This window comes from Mercenaria mercenaria, chromosome 5 (genome assembly GCF_021730395.1).
Source record: "Mercenaria mercenaria strain notata chromosome 5, MADL_Memer_1, whole genome shotgun sequence".
In the NCBI taxonomy this organism is placed as follows: domain Eukaryota; kingdom Metazoa; phylum Mollusca; class Bivalvia; order Venerida; family Veneridae; genus Mercenaria; species Mercenaria mercenaria.
In genome coordinates, this window is record NC_069365.1 from 31,213,857 (window position 1) to 31,231,956 (window position 18,100).

At 34.8% G+C, this 18,100-nt stretch overlaps 2 protein-coding genes across 2 annotated transcripts; both read left to right on the plus strand.

The window, feature by feature from the left end:
- The first annotated feature begins 609 nt into the window (after positions 1 to 609).
- LOC123558287 (uncharacterized) lies at positions 610 to 6,931 on the plus strand. Its single transcript, XM_053544508.1, has 5 exons — positions 610 to 1,776; positions 4,268 to 4,623; positions 5,637 to 5,832; positions 6,519 to 6,596; positions 6,902 to 6,931. Exons 1-5 carry the CDS (start codon positions 1,675 to 1,677, stop codon positions 6,929 to 6,931), a joined length of 762 nt encoding a protein of 253 aa, XP_053400483.1. The 5' UTR covers positions 610 to 1,674.
- Positions 6,932 to 10,148: 3,217 nt separating this feature from the next.
- On the plus strand, positions 10,149 to 13,590 carry LOC123558854 (uncharacterized). Its single transcript, XM_045350700.2, has 2 exons — positions 10,149 to 10,249; positions 12,446 to 13,590. Exons 1-2 carry the CDS (start codon positions 10,244 to 10,246, stop codon positions 12,875 to 12,877), a joined length of 438 nt encoding a protein of 145 aa, XP_045206635.1. The 5' UTR covers positions 10,149 to 10,243; the 3' UTR covers positions 12,878 to 13,590.
- The last annotated feature ends 4,510 nt before the right edge of the window (positions 13,591 to 18,100 follow it).

An 18,100-nucleotide genomic window follows, 5' to 3' on the forward strand; every position in this document is an offset into this window, starting at 1 on the left:
TGACACTTGGTCAAAACGTATTCAAGACGTACTCCCAACTTGCAAGTTTCTCCAACTTTTGAACATGCACAAAAGTTTGAGCGATCCGTAGCCATTTGAGCGTGACTTAGTCCAACTTGGCCGAACCTTATTCATCCGTAGTTAAACGTACTAAACGTAGTTATCCGTACTAAAACGTACCTTGCCGTAGTTTGACTTGATGTCAAAGATAATCGTAATGAAAACGCTTGCTACACGTGGCCCAATTTATATGAAACTTACCGACCCGATACTAAACCTTAATGCGAACGTAGTAATGCTTATTGATCCGTAGCTTAACGTAGTTATCCGAGGCAGTCCGTACTAAAGCGTAGTTCAACGTAGTTCACCGCAGATCCGTCCACGCGCTGGGCAAGTTGTCAGGCGCAGTAAAACGTAGTTCAACGTAGTATGCCGTACCTTTCCGTACTTCTTCGCGTCCTGTATCTTTTTGTTCCCCGTTTCTCACCAATTTTCCCGTACTAAGACTTACTGCTCCGTACTTATCCGTGCCCAATCCGCCGCAGATCATTCCCATCCGCACTGTACCTCAACGCACGGACATATCCGTATGTGTGACTGTAGCTTTATATAGATGTGAAAAACATTAGATGTTTTCCCAGTTGTTTTGGACTTACCCTACATCGAGTGAGAACTGATACAGTTTTATAAGTATTGGAGTCAGACTGTCTTATTTCAAAGCTTACTTTGCGACTGCATGTGATTTTTCAAATGACATAGGTTCATCATGACAATAGATTTACAGCAATTTTTGCCAACAATATATGACATTTTCCACCGCCGTGTTGTTCATTTGATATGGCTTAATACATTTTGATCATTTCCCTGATACACCACGCGGGTAAATATTCCATCACAGTATTTTGTTGTTTCAAATCAATGATGATCTGTTCGCTACAAGTAATATTAAACAGAGATAAGTGACAGAGAAACCCTCACTGTACTTTTTAGTAGACTGTTTCCGAAATTATTCGCTCCGCAGGATGACTGGATTTAAAAGCTATAAACTTTAAATGTGCTCAAACCACACAAAAAATGGATGAGGAAAACAGACAACTCTATATATGGTTCCTTTAACAAACACAGTAATACCAATGATGTTTTGATAAATAACTTACGTCTGACCTTCATAACCTTAGAGCAAGCTAGAATTACTGTGTTATTGCGAGCAATAATCCTGAATTATGACTTTTCAATCGTAATCATGCAAACATATGGAAACAGGTAATAATTTAATTTTAAATCCAACTTTCAACGCATAAAGAGAGTAAGAAAGTTCGTTCCGTAAAGCAAACTGCAAAATTATAACAGAAAACAAGAAATAGCGTACTTAATAAAATAAGTGATTTTTCTCCAATAAGAAAGTCTAAATCAATCAATTTCTTTTTTAACCAGAATCACGTCATTATATCAGCATTTAATGTAACTGAAGAACTACAGAAATCATACGTTACATGCTTTAACTTTGCTGGTTTACTTCTCCAATTAGAACGAACTCTTCTTCCAATTTTTACATGCTTACTTTATCTTTGCATTTATAGTTTGCAATTCACTTGTACACAACAACCTTATTTTATATTTCACACTAGATCATAGAGCTAATACATACACTATAGCAGTTGTTGAATAGCGAACATGGAAGAATCAACTGACGATTTACGAAAGAAATTATCTGCTGTTAGTAGTTGTCTACGAGAAGCTGTGCAGATAATTGAAAATTACAGCCGTCAACAATTTGTAAGTCATTTGTAAGTCATTTGTCCTTTAAATATTTTTAATTAACAGAACATTATTTCAAAAATGCTATTTATAAATGCGCGCATACGTGGGTGAGAGAGAATTAGAGAGTACTTTGAAATGAAAGGAGCGATTCGATATCATTTTTATTAAACAAGAAGACCATGCTGACCTTTGATCACTCACCTGTAAGAAAACTGGTAGGATGTTACATACTAAAAATGTTTATGGTATTATTTTGAAATTGAGCCAGTGTGTTCTGACAAGTAGACCTTTTAAATATACTTACATACATAAAGATCATGTTTTAAGTAAATTAGGTCGATCATTAATAACTCCGATCATTAACCAAGTTTTGTTTAACAACTTGACCTAATGACTTTGATTTTCACCCAAATGATCAAGTTACTAAGTTATGCTATATTAGTGGCAAATATTCTTACAAAGTACCATGAATATCAAGAAGTAAATATGGCCTCCAGAGTTTCAACAAGTTTTTGTTCTCTAATTTAAACTAGCGACTTTGGAATCAGGCAATGCATTTTTCAAGCTGGCATACATTTCATAGAGACAAACATTCTTTCAAAGATTTATAATGATCAGCTACAAAATGTGACCTTTAGAGTGCCAACAAGGTTTTATATGATTTGACCTAGTGACTTAAATTAAGAACTCAAAACACCAAGTTTTGAATTTGACATGTAGTTTGTGGTGACGGACATTCCAAAGATTTATGAAACTCAAGAAGGACCTGTGGCCGCTAAAGTGTTAAAAAGGGTTGGTTTTTTTTGTCCTAATGTGGTATCATATTTTAGGTCCAGTTTTAAAAATGAGCAACGTTTTAAAGAGACAACATTATGACAAGCTATAGTGCAATAAAGTCTGTCAATGATTTGATCTTGTAACCTAGTTTAAAATAAACCAAGTAGCCCAGTTTTCAATACAGGGACAAACATTTTAACAATTTTTGTATGAATATCAAATGAAAAATGTGGCCTCTTCAGGTTAAACGAAGCTTTTCTATGATTTGACCTAGAAAATCATATCTCAACTTGCCCTTGATGTCTTAGACACAAACATTTAAAAATATTTGTGTTATTTGTATGAAGATCAAACATAAAATGTGGCCTTTAAGTATTAACAAGTTTTTTCTATATGACCCAGTGACCTGCTTTTTTAACTCAGGAAATTTAGTTGGAACTTGTCTTTTATTTTATGGTGACAAACATTTTGACAAATATTTGATAGTATTGGTAATCAAATAGAAAGTTTTGCCTCAAGAGTGTTAACAAGCTTTATCTATGACTTGCTGTCTTGACCTAGTTTAAGACCTTACGTTCTTTGGTTTAAAATTTGCCCTTTATTTTATACAGCCAAACATTCTTCTGACAAACTTTAAAGAAGATAAGAAAATGTGACCCCTGGAGTGTTAATAAGGTTTACCCATTTACTAATTTAGTAACCTTGTTTTTACCCAAGATAACCCGGTAACAAATTCCTTTAAGATTGTATTAAGGGTAACATTCTGAACAAGTTTCATTAAGATATGGTACAAACTGTGACCTGTAGAGTGTAAAAAATAAAACTGTTGGCGACGGACGACGCATAATGCAGCACGACGGACACTGTGTGATCACAAAAAAATTAGTTTGGCAGTTTGTACTCAGGTGAACAAAACAGTAAAAGGTTATACCCCATTATGACGTATGCTACGCAAACGACTTCTAAAATATTAAGTATTAATGTGTTTATAATTTAATACTTATGTACAGTAATGATCTGCCGAATGTGTAATTCAGCACAAAGCCATTAGATAACACAAAATTTCGAAAACATTAGTTTTGTCTTGGTTTATTGAGAATATCATGACTCTGCTTTGTATCGATAGTGTCAGTCAACAAGGCTCACCCTAAAAAACAGAAACTGAAGCAACAGACGTGGCAAACTGGATATTGATAAATGTACTTATCCACACTGAATATTGTCTTAAACTTTATTATACACCATTCTACATATTAAGTGAAAACACTTCCCTATTTAGTACGATTAATATTGTGGTGGCTGATTTACGACATTTCACCAATTAACGATAAAGTAATTTTTAAAGTCTGATAAGTCATTTCACCGCTCGCCAACGCGTAGACGTGCGCGCGGCTGTATAGCACATTTGTTGTGTCGTCCTGGCATGTGCAAATCAAAACAAAATCTTTCCTAATGGAGCGCACGCTGACTAGAAACAACGAAACATTTCATTTTGTTTTGGTGCACGCACCAACACGCTAAAAAGAAATCATTGTTCATGGTGCAGACGCTAACGCGGAATACTATTTTTCATTCTGTCACGTTCTATGTTTTATAATTTCACACTGAAATGCACCATATTTGGCTACGTTTCATTTGCTCCTTGCCGAAGTGGGTTCAAAACCGGTGACTTTAGGCCCAAAAACAGCAACAATAAAGTTCTAATATAAATCTGTGATTTGAATTACAGCTTCTAACAGAATCAAAGAGAAGAGAAAACAGAAGACTTGAAGCTGAAAATGTGAATCTTCACGAACAAATTGAAAAGCTTGACAAACAGATAAAAGTAACCGAGACGAAATGTCAGGATGAAATTTCCAAGTTAAAACTACATATAGAACAGCAACGAAAAGAAATAGACAAATTAAAGGACATCCACCTCCAAGAACAGAAGTTGAACGCGAACGCAAAACGTTTGATACCTAACCAGGACGATAATACGATCAAGCGCAAACTGCAGTCGTATGACAGAATGGAACTCAAGCTGAAGGAGACAGAAAATAAACTGCGGTTCACAGAAATTGAACTAGATGAAACCAAAAAAAGGTCAGATAAATTTTAATGTCTATCTCATTCGGGAGTTTGTTTTCCAATGACGATTAGTCATTATGAATGAACTAGCAACATGGTAGCATATATTTTTTTTATTGATCTTATTATATAACTCAACATTAATATTTAAGTGCCGTTTGTCGGCCGTAAAAATGTCTCCACGTACTTGGATTCAGTGTTGTTATATTTTCTGGTGCTTTTGGATCATGGAGTCCACTCAATGTTTATGGATAATAGATTTCCGCTTAATCCGGTGCTATGGGGCATGCGGGTGTTGCACTTCCATTACACTTCCTGAACAGGCTCACCCCTTGGATATGGCGCCTGCTTTTTAATTTTGTCTTTTGGCAGTTCCTGTGATATGCAGACTCCATAACCTCAGTTCCCTTTTCTAAATTCCAGTTTGTTTAGTTCTGCCTATTGTTTTCTCGTTTAGGGCAAACCCATTATTTTAACTGAGGACCATACGCCGCTTTTCAATGGAATTACACGCAAGTGTATCATTGAAGATTCCATGTGCACCGCCGTATGAACGCATCTGCGGATGTCTCTAAAATTGTTTTTGTACTTCTAGCATGTGTAAATGTTGAGTTCTGCTCAACCCGGGGCTAGAGGGCGTATATGGTAACATGTATTTCCATGCCTGTCCATGAACAGGCTCAATCAAACCGAGTCTGCATCATTTTCGTTGTTGTCGTATTTCAATAAAACAGAGTGTGGTATTATTTTGCTTGGTTTCTAAGGGATCTTCTGATAGATTTTATTTTCTTACAGATTTTATCAGCTGCCACAACAGCAGTCTTTACAAAAGTCTCCAATAACATGGGCACATTATTGCTATATTTTTGGTGCATTTTACTACAATAAAATTGAGCATAAGCCTATGGAGTGTTGTACGTTTCATTGCCAGTTATGAGCAGACCAAGTCAAACCGAGTTTGTTATGATTAGTTTCGATTAGGATCTTCATATAACTTTTATTAATATTATATCAAATATTATTTATAGACTAAGTAAATCAATGGGAGACCTACCAATTGACAACTCCCCAAAAATAGCACACTTCAGCGATAAAAACCGACCTACTAAACTAGCTGAGAGGTATAAAGAACTATACGATAACCAGTGGACAAATGCGTATGAAACTGTAATCAAAAAATACAATGAGGAAAAAACTATTGGGGTCTTAATCAATATTTTAATGGTATGTTATTTGGTAATAAACTATATCTCTTTTTGATATTATATTTAAAATCAGCAGTATTGATATGTCTCTATTTATACACGACATTTATGTTTCGTACACTTTGCAACATGTTTTTACAGTGCATATTGCAAAGGAATGTAAGTTTTTCATTTCTGGAAAGAAGCAATTTTATAATCATATTTCGGCCAGCGTTAGCTCTGATTCAGCATTTTATATTTGTACTATAACAACACATGGCAATAGTCTTTGTATGAATAAGACAAAGATGGCCAGACACTTTATCAGATTACCATTAAAAGACAAGATATTTAAAAACTATATTCCTGGTCGAAATACGTAAAACAAAGTCTTTTGAAAGTAATTAGCACTTGTGTACTACATACTTGTCCTTTTTCTGGTGGATATGGACCAAGCGAATTTATTTTTTTTTTTTTTTGGAAAAAACAAAATTGAAATTATGATGTTTGTTTGAACAATGTTATTATCATTTACAGAACAGCTCGCTAATTTTAAGTTGGTTCTATTTGTGACAATGTTTACTTTTTGTGATCATCTAAGCAAAGAATATGTGTACAGATATTGACAACATGTTATTTACAACTGAAATATGCTGAAGAACTTGCTACAGTAAATATGACTTAAAATGACCCTTCTAATACACAGTATTATTGTACACTTTACAGGACACTTTTACTTTCTGTAAGAAAGAAGCAAAGATACAAACGAAGGAAATTCAATATACTATCACACAGAAGCTTGTGGTAACTTATCTATGGTGGCATATTTCTGACACTAGATAACCAGGTAGCTTTCGCGATACTTCAAAAAATACTCTTGATAAAACGAAGTTTTCTGGAAAGATTATCTCAATAGTGGAAGGTTTCCTGGAAATATTATATTGATACATTTTCTCGATACTTTTGTGTAAGTGCCCACAACTGACATTTATTAGGTAGATTACCTTTCTCGGCACCTTCAGAAATTATCTCGATATTTCAAACGTTTCTTAAATGTTTTCTGGAAATAAAAGGCATATCGAGAAAAATAATTTTTGTGATGTTTTCAGAAAAATGCACAACTTTGCTGGAAAGCTTAAAATATTATTGTGATAGTTGCCGAGCATCTCGTGGCAGTTCCAAGCATTAACGCGAAATTTTGCCCTAAAACATTTTCAGGAAATGAATAGAAATATCTAGAAAATATTATTTATTGCTTAAATGTTTTCAGAAAAAAAATGCACACATTTCCTGGAAAGTTTACAGATTATCGTGATAGCTATCTAACTATCTTGTGGCAGAAATATGCCACCATACTATCTGTATTTCATCATTTTATGTTTCTTTTGTTAAGTTTCTTTATTTTTTAGTTTTAAAGCATAGCGATACTTTTAAGATTTAAACACAAACCAAACAATAATGAAATAAAATAGTAACATTGTGTTGATAAGATGATTATTAATAACTATATCCAGCATCTCGTCGGCATCGTGCTAAAACACATCGTGTAATATATTTTTACAGGTTTCGGGTGATATTCCTGCCATCATGAACAAAAATATCAAAGAATTTCGGAGGAACATTGCAGACTTTTCAGGAAAGCAAATATATAAGGTATACATTTGATAGCAGTAGCTTAATCAAATGTATATATAATTCTAGAATTAAATGCTTTTCATGTCTTTAATTTGAAATACCAAATTATAGAAATCTGTTAGCACAATCTGTTTGAAGCGAAAGAATCGATATCGTTTAATGTCATAAAACTTTCAGCTTTAAATACCATCGTTGTTCTCGAAGGTATCTTTAATAAAATAGTACCTATCTATTGAAAGATGAGTTGCAAAATCTAACCAAATGCATCTGTTGCGTTATCATTTGATTATCTCATTAAAGGTATATATGACATACACCTGATTTTATTAGCTCACCTGTCACTTAGTAACAGGGTGAACTTTTGTGATCACCCTTCGTCTGTCGACCGTCTGTTACCAATTTCTTGTGAACACGATATAGACCACAGTTTGCAATTGATTTTGATCAAACATGCACACAACTTGTATTGACATAATATCTCGATCCATTTTGTAAATATGGCCAGATCCTATTATACGTTCCAGAGTTAAGGCCAAAATTTGCTAATTTAGCCTGTGAACACGATAGAGAATACATTTTGCAATTGATTATGATCAAACTTTCACACAACTTATACTGACATAATATTTCGATTCATTCTGAAAACTAGTCAGATCCCATCATGGGTTCTAGAGTTAAGGGCCAAAATTTACTATATTGGCTTTTGCAGCCATGTAGAGACTTCATTTATGTTTTGATTTGATACAGACTTGCAAAATATCTTTAACAACTATTGATCTTGGATTCCATACTAAATCCGTCAGATCCAATCATAGGTTCCGTAGATACCCCTGGTTGACCTCTTAAAGAGCCAAGATTGTAAATTGTTACAATATGAACATGATATAAATGACATTTTACATTTGTCTTTAACCACACTTACACACAACTTAAGTTACAACTAGATCTGGGTTCCTTTCGAAAACCGGCTTGATTTCATCATGGGTTCTAGAGTTACTGCCACTGAAATGGACACATTTTTCTATTTTGACCCTTTCAGCCTTACAGAGGTTATGCTTTAATTTGATACAAACTTGCACAGAATGTTTATCTTGATGATTGTTAAGACAAGTTCGAAACTGGGTCATTCGGGGTCAGAACCTAGGTCACCAGATCAAATCAAAGGAAACGCTTTTTAACACCATAGAAGCCACATTTATGGCCCTATCTTCATAAAACTTGGTCTGAACGTCGATCTTGGTGATTTCTATGCCAATTTCTAAACTGGGATATCTGGGGTAAACAAAAAATAGGTTAAACGGTCGAAGCAAAGGAAAAGCTTGTTAAAACTTTTAAGGTCACATTTATAATCCCATCTTCTTGAAACTTGGTCAGAATGATTATCTTGATTATTCCTAGACTAAGTTCGGACTAAGTATGAAACTTTGTCAGAATATTTATCCTGATTTAACAGATTAGCGATATAGGTTCATCATGACCCTTTTCTTTGAGATGGTATTAATTACTATGATAACAAATCATTCAATGACATTAAGCTGTGTCATACTTCTGTTCAAACATATTAATCACACCTCTTGCCAAAACACACACAAATCAAGTTCTAGTGTAAGAGAAATGAGAAATGTTTCCATTTAGCGGATCTAATGGCGTGCAAGTAAACATCAAAAATATTATTCTCTTCTATCATTGACCAAAAACTACAGTTAAGATTTAGATAACAAGTGAACTACTAAGAACTTCTTCCCTCACCGATATGGGTTCGAGCCTTATCGGAGGCGTAGAATTTTTCACGTAAGAAAACCATTCAGCTGGCTTATGAAATGTCGGTAGTGCCCGCCTGTGATGACTTAATGCCCGGGGGGCACTTGGGTTCTTCCACCACTATGAAAAGCTAGAAATTTATCATATAACCTAATGTGACGTTAAAGACCATAACACTGACAAATCACTGAACCATAACATTCCAACAAAATAGACAACTAAGCTTGGCTGCAATAACTCTCATGAAGTTTGGTGGAAATTCAGCCAGTGGTATAAAAAGAAGCACATATCAAAGAATTTGACAAATCAAGGGTTATGACTCTACTTAAATTCATTCAATCAAAGCATGGCGATAATATGTACAACTACGCTTCACAGGACCAGGATACTATACATCTTTGTTTGGCACTGATAACTCCTGAAGTGATGTCAGATTTGCAAAAATATAATGAAATGTCACAAATAAAGGGTCATAACTCCCTGAAAATCATTGAACCGGAACATGCCAATAACATGCATAATAAGACCTGACACTGATCATTCCAATAAGTTGCGATGGAAATCTGCATTGTTATTTAATAAGAGTGGCTAAACATAAAACTTGACGAATCAAGGACCATACTTTTGCTGACCAATACTATACCGGAACATGCACACGACATACATAATAACTGGTGGTATCGGATCAGTTGCTCTGACAAAGTAAAATACAACAAATCGAGGGCCACACCTTGGGATTGGGTTGAAGTCCGCCCAATAATATTAAAAAAACGGTCAAGCCATCATAAATTTTTATGCATTAAAAGGCGATCATCACTCACTGAACCGGAAAATGTATACGATATACAGAACTGGCCTTGGCAGTGATCACCACTGTGAAGGTTTATGTTTTAACTGCGAGGTTTGTTATCTGTTTTTGTGCACACTTACAAAGAACTTTCTAACCTTTGTTGTAGAAATACCAGAAAGAACTGAGCAGGTCAGAGTCATCAATTGCACGCTTTGCAAGAAGAATTCCTTACTATGTCGAGGAATGCTTTGAAATATGCTGGCTCATGACTGTGAGTTTTCCATTCTATTTGGTTTTGTTACATTCGTTAACAAATCAAAGACATTTAATAATAACCAAATGACAAAATATCGAAATACGCAGTTTACTGTAGGATAAAAATATCATCACTTCAAAAAAACTTTCATAATTGAGCCGCGCCATGAGAAAATCAACATAGTGGGTTTGCGACCATCATGGATCGAGACCAGCCTGTGCATCCGCGTAGTCTGGTCAGGATCTATGCTGTTCGCTAACGGTTTCTCTAATTGCAGTAGGCTTTGAAAGTGAACAGCATGGATCCTGACCAGAATGCGCGGATGCGCAGGCTGGTCTGGATCCATGCTGGTCGCAAACGCACTGTGTTGGTTTTGTCATGGCGCGGCTCAATTTAGGACTTCCAATCGTTGAAGGAATTCTGAATTCTGAGCTGAATCTACGTACGCTGTGAAAGCAGTTAGAGCAATCAGTGACTATACTTTCACTCTCGACATTTCTTGTCCATCAACCAACCATGGTCAAATGCCATCATTTGTTGGAATGAAATGTTGATTAAATAACGAGTTGTTCTGACTGAGACAATGCCATTTGTAAACGTTTGTAAGGTTTTTAGCATGACCTGAAGAAAAAAAAAGATGCACTTATCATCAAAATGTCATAAACAACGACAGGCAGACAGACAGTCATACAAACATATTTTGAACCGATACAGTCACGTAAATAATGATTTAACAAACTTTTATAGATTCATAATCAATGGAACAAAATATGTATACTTGTACACTGAAGGAAAGTAAAAATACAACATCCATTTATGGAAAATATTTCATTTTTGCAACTTGTATGCAAAGATATCATTATTTGTTCAATCTTATCTAAAATTGTAGGTTCATTTTTATACTCGTTGCATTAACTTTGAATCCATAGCATGTAGTTACACATATTTCAAATGTAAATATTATTTACAAACTTGTGCACTACCGTTTTTCAAAATTGTCCTGCTTAAAAAAAAACAAAAACAAACAAACAAACAAAAAACAACAACAAAAAACCCGTATTTTATTTTTTATTGAAAGCGTTATTGACTTCTTTCCATGTTGATATCGGAATTATTGCAAAACATTTTGTTGAAGGGTTGTTATTACACAAGACCAATTAAAGACACTCAGTCTTCAGATCGTACGACAACAAAAAAAGAGAGAAAATTTTAGTCTTAATCAGAAAATTATGGCTATTTTTCTTAAGATGGCTTTCAAATATAATTCACGATAGGTTATATGTTACAGAAATAGTTTTTACTAAGATTGCCAACGTTTGTAACGGATACCAGAGGTTAACTGCAATAATTATAAATCTCTATGTTATATACCTATATAAATTCTGTCAAAACTGCGACTTGAATTTTACAACTAGATATGAACAGGCAGACACAAATCCGTATTGTTCCTTCTATATTGTAAGTTGCCGGACTATTTTCATCTAATATGCATGACCTGACACAATTCTATTAATAGCACATTCAAAAACTTCATTCATTTCTACTTAAACATTGACAAACATTGAAGATTCGTTCAATAACAAAAACAACAAACAAAAAGATGGGGTATATAATAAAATGGTCTTGATCTGGGATTATGTATTCGGCTCTCGTGGATTTTTCAGGATGAAGCTACTGTAAGGGTAACACTAAATTTTACGATCGTTAAATACGTAAGCATCCGTGGTGTACTGGTCAAGAATGCAAGAAAACTCTTTTATTGCCGAGGCAGCCAGGGTTCGATTCCAAATCCAGTCATGTTTGTTTTCTTGATCTGGACTTTGTAAGATAGTTTAGAAACAAAAACTCATGTTCTAATGTTCAGTATATGGCCAAACATCAATTTTAAAGACATTTTAAGGTCACTGCCTTGAACGTTCAATTATTTAGGAACGTTGGGGTCACTGAAAGTGTTAATTAGAAAAGCTGTTGTAACACCAACAAGTCGCTGTTTTCAGTTCCATCAGCGTCACATATGAAAGCGTTTTGTAACAAAGTTAAAACAGATATAAAATAATTTAAGCCCATTTGATGAGTATATAATTGTGTCTAGTCAATTTACATGTATTTGGTATTTGTTACTATTCCAAACAAGTATCACGGGCGGTAGTTATATACTTAAACATGCTGCTTTATAATATATTGTTAGATAATATCTTTACACAATTTCAGGTCAATGACCCTCCTGTTGTATTCGGTCCTAATATCTCTAGAGGGGAGACGTTTGACACAGACATGTATTCGGTGTACACGAATAACGGCAATAAGGTTGATTTCATTGTATGGCCAGCATTATTATTACACTCATACGGGCCAGTCCTCTGCAAAGGTGTAGCTGAAGTGTTTAGTGACACACGAGGTCCAAAGTCTGCTCCGCCAAAGAGCAAAATGGAATCGAATTTCAGCAGAATAACCAGTGAAAATGAAAAGCCGTTATCCACTGCCGCGACCAAGAAATCAACACATACGGTACCATCCAGACATGATATAGAGATGTTCATGGAATGGAGGGAAATATTTGGAAAAGACCGTGCAAGGGAAATGATTGGTGGCGAGAGATATGACAACATTCGCATGTACTGCTTACATAGCCAACTGATTTAGCTCAACCAAACAGAAACTATACCTCCGAACTGACAAAAATCATTATATTTATTTTATGCAATTCTTTAAATACTGAAGCGCCCCATGTGGTTCTGGGACGATCTGTGTATGAAAAGAATTGGAACCACTGCCTTGCCCTTGCATGATCGTAAGAGGCGACTAATAGGGTCTTAACACTTGGTTTTGCAGTAACTCTGTGGTTCCAACAGGCATGCAAATTTTTATTCCATACCTCACGTTTTTATTTCGATGTAAATGAGGTGTGGAACCAAAATTTGTAGTCCTGTTTGGTGCCATATAACCTGTACTGTGTTGGTGCACTGTAAAACCCAAATAAATAAATTAATTAAATACTGAAACGGACTTTTAAAGTTCAAGTAATCGAGTTATAAATTTAGAATTTGACTTTATAAGTATATATCTTTATATAACAATTTTTTAGACCATGTGATTGTTGAAATATATTTTTACCATGTACATTTAACACGCTTTAATTACCAATTATTTTGTTAGTAGATGTGCATTTTACCGCTGCAAAATAAATAGCATCAATCTAATCCTTCACTGACGTAGTAAAACTGGGAGACATTATACCGTCCGTCTTTCCGCAAAACAAGCCCTTTGCCGTTTGTGCTTAAATTACTGTATCAGGCATTATTATAATAACCAGCTATTATCTGTGATAAGTAAAAATTTGAATTACATTTAATATTACAGAACCACCATTTGTTTTAGTATTTGTCAAATGAGTGTACGTTATGTACGTGTACAATAGGGTTATTATAACAGTATCTTGATCTGCATTCATGGTGTGTTAGCTCTTGTGGATTTTGAGAGGCCAAGAGCACGCAGGGCGCTTTTGACAAGCTTGACGAGTCTTGCGAAAAACACAGCAAAAGAGTATAAAATTATGTAAACATGAAGAAAGACGATTTAAAACATGACACATGGAGATGCCTATTTGACCGAGTGGTTAAGAGCTCTTGTCATCACCTCTGCGGGTTTAAGACATGTGAAGAAGCCACCCGTCTTACTGAAATGTATAAACAGGTCTTTGATTAACTATAAAAAAATTCCCTGTAGGATCTTCAGCCGTAGAAACCAAAGCGCGCAAGGCGATGGATTTAACACAGTCCGAGGGCTTCTGAAGAGTCTGGTTAAGAAACGATCAATTGCTCAATTCAGGTGAATCAAATGAACAAAAGTGGATATTTTTCATTTGATAAGCCATTTCTTGCTGTTTAAAGTAAATGTTATAACTGATACAAAAGGGTGCAGGGTTAGACATCTTTGAAAATACTGAGTTACATGGGTTAAAAGGTTTTTATTATATTATTTTACCTTTGCTCTAGTTTACGTATTGTGGAGGAATTGTAGGTAGGTTTTGCTTCTGCTCATGGATATTTTTTAATATAGAGAGCAAAATTTAGAACAGTCTCACAGGGCTCTGCCATAATTTTTGTTGTTGGAGCTAATTTTCTGTCGGATTAAATCCTTTTACTTGAGGTCCCCCAGAAAAAAATGTTAGACAGTTTTTTATTTTGAAATGTGTTTTATATAATTGTGTTTTATAATTGTATAATTGTGAACAATACTTTGAAGTTTCTTTTATAAAAGATATTGGTATTATGAATTTCCTGCGATCGTTTTGTACAGTGGTTATCACTTTGAAATTTGAGCTTGAGGAAATATCATAAATTTTACAAAATTGTTTGAAAATCGCAACTCAATGCGAAACAATGTTAACTTTAAGACTACATCAAGTTAATGCAATTTCTTAAACATTACTATAACTGGTCTACTACATTAATCTAAAGCAGTAGATAAAATATAGTAGCGCTCCTTTTTGGTCGCAACAAATGCATTGACGTCATCTTAGCGTAAGAGTGTTTCAACAGAAGCAAGCATATTAAAATATCCCATGAAATGTGCCTCTGCTACTCACGTCATTTTCCCTCTACCTTCTGCGCACTGTCTGAGCGCTGATAGGGCTATCATGCGTTCTAACTGTTCCTCTTGATTTATCAGTAGCTCTACGCCGCCTGTCATGAATGTGTATATTTAAAATGTTTCTGTCCTGGTTTCTGCTAGTAATGTTGAGCGCAAATAACCAATCTGCGCTATTTACCAAACGTGCAACGCATATAACAAATTTTTGTACGTCGGTAATATGATTTACCAATCGTTGCACAGGATAAATTTAACCTGCGCGATTTACCAAATGCGCAGCGCAAATAACAAATGTAACTTTGTATATCAGTAATTTGCATTTCATGTTTAATAAATAATGCAGTTGGTCAATTTATTAATAAATATAAATGTCAAATGCTGAATATCATGGTACTTAAATTATATGTCATAAATTTGTTTCCTCATCAGTAAATTCACAGCAGTCGGTCACCAGGTTTCAATACCTCCGATCTGATACAAGATGCAATAAAACTCAAACATGGTTGAAGGTGTGATCCTCCAGCTTGCACATGTCGTCCTCTGTAACAGTTATGTTTTAGGCTACTTCATTTCATAAACATACTATTTACGTATCTTTAAAAATTAAAATATGTTTAAGAGTAGAACATAAATAGAAAAAAAAATCATTTCCGTCGTAACGAGAACGAAAATTTTACATTTGTTATCTGCGCAAGATGTGTGTCCTTCGCAGGTAACAAAATGTAATATTTCGTTCTCGTTGTGACGAAAATCACTTTTCTTTCTAATTATTTTCTACTCTGAAAACATTTTTAAGAAGTTACATAAAAGGTATCTTTTGGATATGTTTGAAATATTGGCGTCAATTCAGGATTTGCTATTAGCGCAGGAACAACATCCCGCACAGGCTACAGATGTAACATTATATTCAGATTTGCAAAGCTACAATTTTAGATTGTAATCGCAAGCAAAGTAAAAGTTACATGGTTACCATAAACCGGTTTAAACTCCCCAGTGGTTTTTTTGCCACTGACCGTTCCAAGGCGGTGCCCCACTGTGTTCCTTTGTTTGTTCGTTTTGTCCTTGTGTGTTGACTTTGTGTGCGCGCGTGTGTGTGTGCTTATTGTTCGTCTTGTCCTTATGTGTTGGCTTTGAGTGTGTGTGTGTGTGTGTGTGTGTGTGTGTGTGTGTGTGTTGTTCGTTTTGTCCTGATGTGTAAGCTTTGAGTGTGTGTGTGGTGCACACGTTTGCGTGCTGGGGGGTTCGTTTTGAGGAGGCTGCGCTTTTGGTGCGTGGCACTCCCTGTTTGATATTTTTCTTTATTTTTATAAAAGATATTCAAGTTATTAGAGTAATTTTCAGATTTTCTATTAGCACAGGACACACATCTTGCGCAGCTACAAAATGTAAAATTTCGTTCACATTTTGACGGAAATAACTAATTATTCTATCTATCTCACTATAAAACATTAAAAAAAATGATTGAAGTATTAAAGATCTGTAAGAATTGTCCTTTAATTTTGCTTATTTTTCTTTTATTTTTAATCTTAGCCATGTCAAGAGATATGATCACGTTGGTTAAAAGAATTGCGCTTTTTCAATATGATAAAAGCGATAATTTATTATGGTGAAATGTGCTAAGTGTGTGGCAATTCAATCTTTTATGTACGTCTCCTTTATGTTCAATATCCGGTATAAAATGACTGTTTGTGATCGAATGAAGTAAAAATACTTTAGATATAAAAAAGAGAGGACGATGTGTGCTATCGGAAGAAAATCACACCTTCACGCATGTTTGATTTTTTTTTTATTGCATGTTGAATCATACTGTAGATATTGAAACCTTATGGCCGACTGCTATGAATGTTGAAATTACTGATGTTGAAACAAATTATGACACATATTTTTAAAACCAAGATTTACAATTTTAGTCTGTAATTGTTAAACAATGTGAAAGTTAATATGGTTTATGGCAAAAATCCAAGTTATCAGAGTAATTTCTAGATTTTCTATTAGCACAGGACACACATCTTGCGCAGCATAAAAAATTTGTTCACGTTCTGACGAAAATTACTCTTTTGTACTATAAAACATTAAAATATATCAATACGATCGGTAAATAGTGATATATATTTGAAATATCGGTGTCATTTTAGGATTTGCTACTACCGCTGGATCGATATCCCGCACATGCTACGGCGTTAAAAAGTAAAAAATGAAAAGAGAAAACTTTTGTTATAAACTATACTTTGGATATTTGGTGTCAGTTTTCTAGCACCTATTACAAATGACTCCATTCTTAACAGAAATGTATTGTCCGTAAACTACCAGTGACGTGATTACCTCATTGAAATTACCGCATAAATCTGATTTACTTTAAAAAATAGATCTTATTTATTTATTTATTTGGGTTGTACGGCACACCAACACAGTATCAAACAGGACTACAAATTTTGGTTCCACATCTCATTAACATCGAAATAAAAACATGAGGTATGGAATCAAAATTTGCATATCACAGAGTTACTACAAAACCAAGTGTTAAGACCCTATTAGTCGCCTCTTACGATCATGCAAGGGCAAGGCAGTGGTTCCAATTCTCTTCATACACAGATCGACCAAGAACCGCATGGGGCAAAAATAGATCTATGTATTTCTTGTTCCTTACAAATTAAGCAGAGCGACCAAGGCAATTTACACCTTTACGCATGACTGATCACTGTCAGTTTTAAAATAATTTTATGTAGGCCTACAAGTCTAGCCCTCTTACGAGATTCAGTTTTATCGGGAGATATATTAATTTACACCTTTGCACTTGCCTGATCACCGTCAGATTTAAAATTAAACAATTTTATGTAGGCCTACAAGTCTAGCCTTCTTACGAGATTCAATTTTATCGGGAGATATCATCCATATGTTTAAAGCGCAGACTCATTTACCAAACGCGCAAGACAATTACCCTGCGCAAATAACTCATTTACACGTTCTCTTGGTTGGCGTGGCAGGTCACGGATAGAGCCTGTCTTCTGTATTTTCGCAGCAGACGTATTACTGAGGTGCGGTGCACGTTCGGCATTCGTGAAAGAGAACAAAATATACAAATTTATGAAAACGGCCATTTAGATTTTAGATTTTAAAAAATCCAATCAAAATGAAATAATCATTACCTGCGAAACATAAGTAAATGGACACTCACAACATTGTAATTCACACCACCTTCAATTAGACGAATCGCTCTTGCTCTTTCCTCGATTGACATTTTCGCCATTTTATATCAAGGAACTTTCCTAATAA

Bases quoted from the DNA above. Each gene is read 5' to 3' on its own strand.
- LOC123558287 (XM_053544508.1), top strand. From the start codon at position 1,675: ATGGAAGAATCAACTGACGATTTACGAAAGAAATTATCTGCTGTTAGT. The intron at 4,624-5,636 runs GTCAGATAAATT...TATTATTTATAG, and splicing joins CTAGATGAAACCAAAAAAAG to ACTAAGTAAATCAATGGGAG. The intron at 6,597-6,901 runs GTAACTTATCTA...TGATGTTTTCAG, and splicing joins CTATCACACAGAAGCTTGTG to AAAAATGCACAACTTTGCTG.